Raw genomic sequence first — 8,571 nt, forward strand, 5'->3', positions numbered from 1 at the left:
ATATTTGTCAGAAAATATCAAAAAAGATAGAAGGCTCTCACCGGTACTTATAAAACTTGCTTCTTTATTGTGGCATTAAAATCACAACAAGCTGGGGGGTACACGTGTAACACATGTGCTGACGACGGCCGTTTCGCGCCTATGCGCGCTTCTACGGGCCAAGCAGGTTGAAGACCTGCTTGACCCGATATTATACATGGACTTTCATACTTTATATAGAAATTAAAGCACCCGGTCTATACGGATAGGTGCTTAGTCCTGCAAAACGGAGCAATTAATGAAAGCACAGGTGCCGGTTTTCTGACTCACTCTACATATTGGATATATTTGTCAGAAAAGCCTTCCCTCTAATATTGCTGACGCCCTTTTCTATAATATACACACATTGCAAGTTATACTCTGCTGAATTTCAGGGATTTTTGTGAAAAATCTTTAGTGCTGATATCTCTGTACTGGACACCAGAGGGCGCCAATGCACCATGTACAACTTTACATCAGCACAGGAAGACGGAATCACGTGACATTCTACCCTTCGGCCCGGAAGAGGAAATAAGCGCAGGAAGTGGCAGTGTGACCTGAGCTCGGCATTGAAGCGCAGAGCGACAAGGTGAGGACTGAGGACTGTGTTCACACTGCATTCTGCTCTGAGATAGGCAACCTGGCCTGCCTTGGGCTCGGTGCGGTCACTGACATTAGCCATCCATGTTAGCAAGCCATTGCTCGAATTTCTAATGCCCACTGTTTACATGCTGGGGGGAGGACAAGGGGTTAAGTTAAAGGGACAATAACCCCGAAGTTGAGTGCCAGGTAACATTGTTTGTAATGAGAGGATTATAAGGGGATTCCATTGGTTACTTATTACAGCTCTTTAAGTGCACGTCACCCATCTTTTCCAAACATCTGGATGTCATGTCCCCCAGTCACATAGCGGTGCCACCTGCCCGCCACTGTGAGGTACGTCCACATGGCACGTAAATCAGATACTGATGCAAATAATTCACCATATTCATGGCAGAAGGTGAAGTCCACAAATCCGGCCTCATTTCTGTTCCGGTGATTGAGATTTGGTAACATGTCATCCACTACTGTAATATGCTTTGGATTTCCCACACACTATTTCAGACCAGAATTCTGCATTTTATCCTCTGTGTGTCAGAAGTCAGTTTGCTTGTTTCACAGGTCCATAGAATACAGTGGGAGAAATCACTTATTCTCATAAATTTGCCAAAAGCGAACCCCCCCCCCCCACACACTGTATTCTAGTGGCTGACGACAAGAGGTCATCCCTCAGTGGCCATCCATCAGATAAATGACCGATCACTGGAGAATGCGGGGGTCCTGAGCCTCCCATTCCGTCTCACAGTACTCTCCTTCAGTTTGGTGGACTTATCACTTGTCCTGTACAATCCAGAAAGTCCCTTTAAATGGTACATAAGTGCCTCAGGAGACCTGTATTATCGCCAATTGTGTCCCAATATTAGCAGTTTATATTGCAATTTATCATCTTCACATATGTAATGATGCAGCTTTACCTGTTTCTTCAGGAGTATGTGGATAGATAAGTCTACAGATCATATATAGGTCCACAATCTCACATAAATCTGATTGATCTCATCTCTGTGATCCTAGGGTAGGACGATGGCATTCACCTATGCGTAATCATCCACGTTCAGCCGAATGCTCTTTCCCCTTCGTCCTACGACACATTGCGTTAAAGAAAAATACCCATGATTCATTATGTTTGCTATAGAGGTCATTGGTGTTCTTCACTGTTTTTCAGCCAGTAAACCATGGGGCTGCACTTTGGAGACCTTGCCAAGGTCCGGCATGTCATCACTTTCACATTATCCCCATTTGAACAGAGAGCCTTTGCCAACATCCTCTCCAAAGGGATTCCCAATACGTGGAGGAGGATCTCATCCAACTTTCTTACCATAGCACCACGTAAGTTTACATGTATTTATATAGCATGAATTCTGAGCTGTACTCACACAGTATTGACTCAAGTCATTCCCCTTTTCCAGAGGGCTTACCGCTTTATTAGTTTCATAATCCAGTACACTTACGCTAGGGCTGATGACATAGGGAGACAGGTAACAGAACAATCTGTTTTGACTGTGGATGAACTGCACCGGAAAAAAATTAGTCAATTTGTAACTGGTTGCATTCTTTTTTTTTTTTTTTTTTCTTGGGGTTAGTGCCAACCAGTCAGTGTATTTATTTTTGCTTGCTAGTTAAATAAAGTAACAGTCCAGGGTTTAATACCACATTAAACGCTTTTCAGCAGAGTTAAAAAAACCTTTGTAATTAAATGGAGTCTGTCAGCACAAAATGACTGTTCAAACCAAGCACAGGATGCCCGATGCCTCTTTGGGTTGGTCAAGCAGTTCTGTCCACTTTCCCACCTACTTGTTTCTCATTTATCTCTACAGTTCTTTAGCTCCTGTAAAGCCAAACTTGTCAATCAAGATAGAGGAATGCAGATATAGATGGAAAACAAGAAGGTGAGGTGGACAGAGCTATTTGGCCATGCCAAAGGTGCATCAAGGGCCTAAGAAGTGATTTTGTCCTGACAGATTTGCTTTAAAGGGAAGCTGTCAGGTCCGATAACGCTACTAACCTGAAGACAATGGGTTAATCTGCAGGTAATAGCGTTATGCAGGTGCACCGCTGCTGTTCTGAAAGTGCGGCACCCAGAAGAAAATGAACTCTGTTTCTCGCGGGAGCCGCCGGCTTTCAGTCATGCAGGTGAGCTTTGAAATAATTGCTGTCAATGCTGACAGCACTGAAAGTGCCATCTCTAAGCACACCCCGGCAGTGACTGACAGCTCACTCTGCCCACTGACCCGGCTGTCAGTCGGTGCTGGGGTGTGCTTACAGCCACCATTCTCCGTGCTGTGAGCGGTGACTATAGCTGTTCTGGGCATGACTGTAAGTTTGCAGCTCCCTGGAGGAATAAAGTTAATTTTCTCCTGAGTGCCATATTTTCACTACAGCGGTCAGGTACCTTCATAATGCTATTAACCTGCAGATTATCCCTATAGCTGCAGGTTAATAGTGCTATCAGACCCAACAGGTTCCCTTTAAGTAATATGCATCTCTATGGCAACAGACCGAGTGCCTGTTCTTGCTTTAAGCAGTCTGTGCTGACAAAGAGGTTTTCAGACGAGGGACATAGCTGTTTGGATATCCTGCCCACTCTCTGCAGACTCCATAAGGAGGATTGTGGGCCAGTATGGAGAACAAGAGGCTGCTATACATATATGTGTAATCTCTGCGGGTCTGAATGCTGGTACCCCTACCCGTCTTGACTATAAGTCCTCCCTCCTACCCTAGGGTGAAAGGGCTGTGCATGTAATAAAGTAACGGCAGACTTAAAAAGCTGATGTTGTAGGTGCTGGCACGCTATTCTTACCGTTAATTATTTTTTTATGTGACTGTTTATGACCTTAATATTTGGTCACAAAACACGAGTTTAGTAATGGGCAATGACTGCAAACAAATGTTTCATAAAACTGTGCTAATCTCTGTAGTTCTGCCAGATCACTTGCAGACCAGTGAGAACTAGTGCCGCTGTCACTGCCAGTCACTTATAGATAAAGCAGAGCTGTAAGGATTCATTCTCTTGTGCCAAATGGAACCAGTTACAAAGCTGTGCCCTAAAGTGCTGTGGTTTTGTAATGCAGCTTTTGACTGCACAGATTCTACAGGTGACACAAATGAAAAACCCATGTTTCACATGTAGAATCTGCAAAGCCAACAGTTTTCTATTAATTTGTAGCTCCGGATCAGACTGCTCAGTATACAGTGCTCATATGTATGAGTAGTTGGGAAACGGATATAAATGCCTTTGCTTACTTCACGGGGCCACTAATTCCACTCAACCACGACCCCTTCACACAGAAATTGAGAGAGTTTTATTTTTTTAAATATCTGAAATATTTTGTAATCAAAGCTTTGAATGTGATATAGAAAATAAAAAAAATCCTGGCCACAAAAATATCTAATGTCTGTAACTGGTCTTTTACAGCCTTCGCTTTAGCATTTTTGATCTACAATTGGGGAACCCATGAACATCAGAGACTCAAGAGGAAGGATCCATCCATGTATGAGAATGACCAATAAAGAAGTCCGCACCAGGGCATAATGCCCACCATAACATTCAGTATAAGACTCCTCCAGTGCTGCATTGTGTGACAAGGATTATTTATCGCAGCTCTTCACAATAAAGTTCTTCACCGTTCTCAGTTGTATCCTTATCATTTCTTTGTTTCCACTTTATACCTTAGAATGTGTATGGCACTTATGTGTACCCATTTAAACCTAGTCATACAAATGTTAATTTGCCAGCTATCCAAGTAGCATTATTCACTATTTGCATGCTATTCATTAGAGAGCTAGTCCCACAAAGTTAATATTTTTTACAGAAACCATTGGAAAAAAAACATTGTACCACATAGAGTAGTAATATATAACTAGTGATGCTATTGAGCCAAGTAAATGGAGTTTACTACCTTGTGTCCTTGTGAAAGTCACACCAACTGTAGTAAGTAAGTAGAATATAGGAATGGCTAGCAACAAGTGTGTTCTCAGCTGTAACCTACAGATCAGAAGAACTGGTGTTGTATCATGTGGCAAAATCAAACAATAAAATCCCAGGCTCCTACACTTGGACAATGGCAATTGTCTATAAAATAATGTTTTTCAGGGGAAAAAAATCTTTCATCAGATACAAACCCAACATAAAGTTTCTTTCTTGTCCATTTTCACCTTTTTCTGCCCCTTTATGCATGCAGCTTTTACATAGCTGAATGGATGGCCATATTCTTATTGCTAAAACTATATTTCCCAGCAGCACACTGCTTATCCTCAGTGCTGCTGGCTCCTTGTTCTGTTCTATGTGTTTCCTGATACAGAGATCCTCAACGTGGACAATTTGTTTTATTTACATGGATGAGGTGACGATCGATAGTATTGAATATTTGACACAAAGCGGGTAATTATATTCCAACTATTTACAAACTCACTGTGATTGTGGGGATCTTCAGAGCATGATCATGCAAAGCAGAGCTGGGCATAAAATGGCTAAGCTCTGCTACAACATGGCTGATACTGAAACTAAGGTGCAGGGAGAGACTGAGAGTATTTGGGCGATATTTACTAGATGCTGGTACCACTGTTACCTTCAGCATACCTAAACCGTGCTACAATCTGTCATGTTTTATTACACAGGGTTTTTAGGTGCATCTAAGCATGCTCTGCTGATAGCATTAGAACTATTGGAGAACAGATCCAGTGGCCTCGGAGGAAGAGAGCCTTGGGGGAGTGATCATTAGGAAAGGGGGTGAGAAATGCAAATCAGTACAGATTATAAAAAATAGGTTGGCACACATGATTAATTCTGTATGTTCACAGACCACATTATCATTCTGGGAAAACCCTACTAAGACAACTCCTTCTTGAACTAAATGTTTCACACCAATAAAATAAAAAAACCTATACTTGCCTCCCATGCCAATGCGGTCCCGGCGGTGTCGGCACTCGTGTTCCTGGGGCTCTAGTGCAGTTGAATAACACTTGGTGCCCAACGCCCAATCAGTGCTGGCGTCACTGTCCCCCCCCCCCCTTCATACCAAATTGAACATGAAGAGGAAGTCAGAGATCAGCTACAGCCCGGACTTCCTCTTCATGTTCAACTTCGTACAAAAGCTGGGACAGTGACGCCAGCGCTGATTGGGCGCTGGGCACCACGTGTCATTCCAACGCACCAGAGCCTTGGGACCGCGAGTACTGACACCGCTGGAAAGGTGCCGGCACGGGAGGCGAGTATAGGATTTTTTATTTTATCAGGGCCAAACATTTAGTTCAAGAAGGGATTGTCCTAGTAGTGGACAGCTCTTTAAATATCTACATTGCAAAATATCTGCAACAGCAAAAATGATTTCCTCCAATGAGAATTTGTTCCCAATGTCAAGTGTATGGGCTATATACAGGGTGGTCCAAAAGTAGGTGGACAGAAAATAACATTTATTTTGATTTATATATAAATTTATATTTACTAACACAAGCATAACATTGACAATTCAATTTTATTCTGAGCAATAATACAAAAGCCCTTAAATTTTATCAACGCAGGTGCTCAAACTGTTTTCCATTACTTTTTGCACAAGTCTCTTTGGGTAATAATTTCTTGAAATGCATCTCTTATGTAATTTTTCAAATCACTGACACTTTTTGTTTTTTGACTATAAACTTTGTCCTTGAGTACTCCCCAAAAGAAAAAATCCATTGGGGTCAAGTCTGGTGAACGTGACGGGCCAATCAAGTGGGCCTCTTCGGCCAATCCATTTATTAGGAAATGTTTCATGGAGATACTCGCGGACTACTCTTGAATAATGTGGAGGGGCCCCATCTTGTTGGAAATAAAGGTCATTTGAATTAGGATGTTTCTGTACCTGGGGAACAACTCGATTCATTAGAATTTCGAGATACTTATCTCCTGTGACTGTCCCATCAAAAAATATTGGTCCTAAAACACTAAAACTTGAAATACCACCCCAAACATTGACACCAGGTTCATTTAGTTGTTGCTCTAATGTTAAATGCATGTTCTCATTATACCAGTAAATACAATTATGTCTGTTAATATGGCCGGAGAATTTGAAAGAAGCGTCATCACTCCACATAATGTTATCTAAAATTACTGGATTTTGTTTGATAAATCTCCCCCTTCATAACCTTATTACACTATCTGTCCACCTACTTTTGGACCACCGTGTATATGGCTAATAAGTGACCAGGGCTGCATGATGACTGCAGATCACAATGTCACATTGCAATATCATCCTTAATGATTGTCACTGGGTTGGTTTGCAACCATCAACTTGACATTTCTCAACTGCTTTGATCTTTGAACGTCACATAAAATGTTGCCACCATAGACAGAAGGGCAAATATCACACCTGCCAAATTGCAGCTCTAAAATGGTCACGTGACATCAAGTTACGCCAATCGTTTTAGTCCCACGAATTGCTGTCAATAGATGAAAGGTTACACGGAGACTTTTTGCAGCACTGTTGATTCATTTGTAACCATTAAGCTGCCCCTACAAACCAAAGGAAGTTCTATTGGCACCAATTGAAAGAAGCACATACTAGCATAAAGGTGTAGAACTCCGGGTCTGTTGTCTAGGTGGGAGGAGGAGTCTACAGCTTCCTCCGTTAGGTTTATGCAGATTCTATTGAATGAGGAAAAAATAACATTGGAAAGAACTTCTAGTAGACTGAGAGAGCTAACTGAGGAAGTATTGAAATATAGGACTAACCCTGACTTTTCTAACAAGGAGGATAATCTAAAAACTGCGGTTGAACGTTTTCAACTAAATATTAAAGATAGAAAACATAAGAGGTTTTTGAGGGACTGTGCAGACTTTCGTGAAAAGCGTGCCTATCCGGGCCTTAGTGAGGGGGCTAATTTCCCTGTAGATATCTCCTCCTCCGACCCTGAGTCTTCAGATGCTGAAGGGGGAGTAAGGCACCTCGGTGGTAAGGTTAACCATAGAGGTAGGGGACTAGGGAGGAGGGGCTACCAAAGGAGATGGCAGGGACAAATTTTGGAACAAAGAGGGGGCAGTCTTATATCCCCATCTGCACAGTCCTCCTCTTCCTCATCGTCTTTTTTAGAAACAAGGGGCCTCCTTCCTTACAAACTGCGGGAACGCACTGGGCCCCAAACACACAGGTAATGGGCTACAGGACTAATGATCTTCCAGAGGATAATGAAAACCAGATAATGAATATATCTTCTTATGCTTTGTCTGATTGTGAGAGGTCTGTCCTCCGGAAAGGCCTCACATTTGTCCCAACAACGAGATTTGACCCTTTTTCTTGGATAAAAGATATTAACCTCTTTACCAGAAAATTAAAATGGAGAAAGTTTTTTCTGCATAATGACAGATTGAAGTGCCAACATTTGGGCATATCCCTGGAGGATCTCCCGGATGTGTTAACATTATCAGAATTATCAGAGGAGGGACAGAGGAGTCCTGGCCTCGGACCCTTCTCTGATCTGAAACCTAGGAGCACTAGGATGCCCCCAGTCGGTGACATAGGGGGCATAGATATCTTCCTTAAATTGGTTTCTGAAGAGATCCGTAATATTAACCCAAGAAATGAACCAGCACGTTCTAATTTGTCTTTGGGGGAAAAAAGGGCGTTGGAATCCCTGGGTGCTAATAATGCAGTAGTGCTGAAGCCCTCTGATAAGGGCGGCAACATTGTTGTCTTGGACGACACCCAGTATATTGAGATGTGTCAGGGTCTCCTATCAGATGTGTCCACATACGAAGTCTTACGGAAGGATCCCAGCAGTGAATATATGGTGGGACTATCTAAGATTCTGTCATGTGCACTGACAATGAATCTGCTCTCGAAAAATGAATATGATTTCCTCATTCCGAAATGGCCTGTAACAGCGACGTTCTATGCACTTCCCAAGATACACAAGGGCATCAGCCCCCTCAAGGGAAGACCTATTGTTGCAGGGATTGATGCCCTATGCCAAAATTCGAGT

At 42.5% G+C, this 8,571-nt stretch overlaps 1 protein-coding gene across 1 annotated transcript; it reads left to right on the forward strand.

Moving 5' to 3' along the window:
* Positions 1 to 490: 490 nt before the first annotated feature.
* On the forward strand, positions 491 to 4,243 carry UQCRQ (ubiquinol-cytochrome c reductase complex III subunit VII). The gene is made up of 3 exons (XM_073650642.1): positions 491 to 607; positions 1,781 to 1,944; positions 4,031 to 4,243. Exons 2-3 carry the CDS (start codon positions 1,791 to 1,793, stop codon positions 4,123 to 4,125), a joined length of 249 nt encoding a protein of 82 aa, XP_073506743.1. The 5' UTR covers positions 491 to 607; positions 1,781 to 1,790; the 3' UTR covers positions 4,126 to 4,243.
* The last annotated feature ends 4,328 nt before the right edge of the window (positions 4,244 to 8,571 follow it).

This window comes from Phyllobates terribilis, unplaced genomic scaffold (genome assembly GCF_046119375.1).
Source record: "Phyllobates terribilis strain yellow unplaced genomic scaffold, ASM4611937v1 Scaffold_11__3_contigs__length_659146591, whole genome shotgun sequence".
NCBI classification, from domain to species: Eukaryota; Metazoa; Chordata; class Amphibia; order Anura; family Dendrobatidae; genus Phyllobates; species Phyllobates terribilis.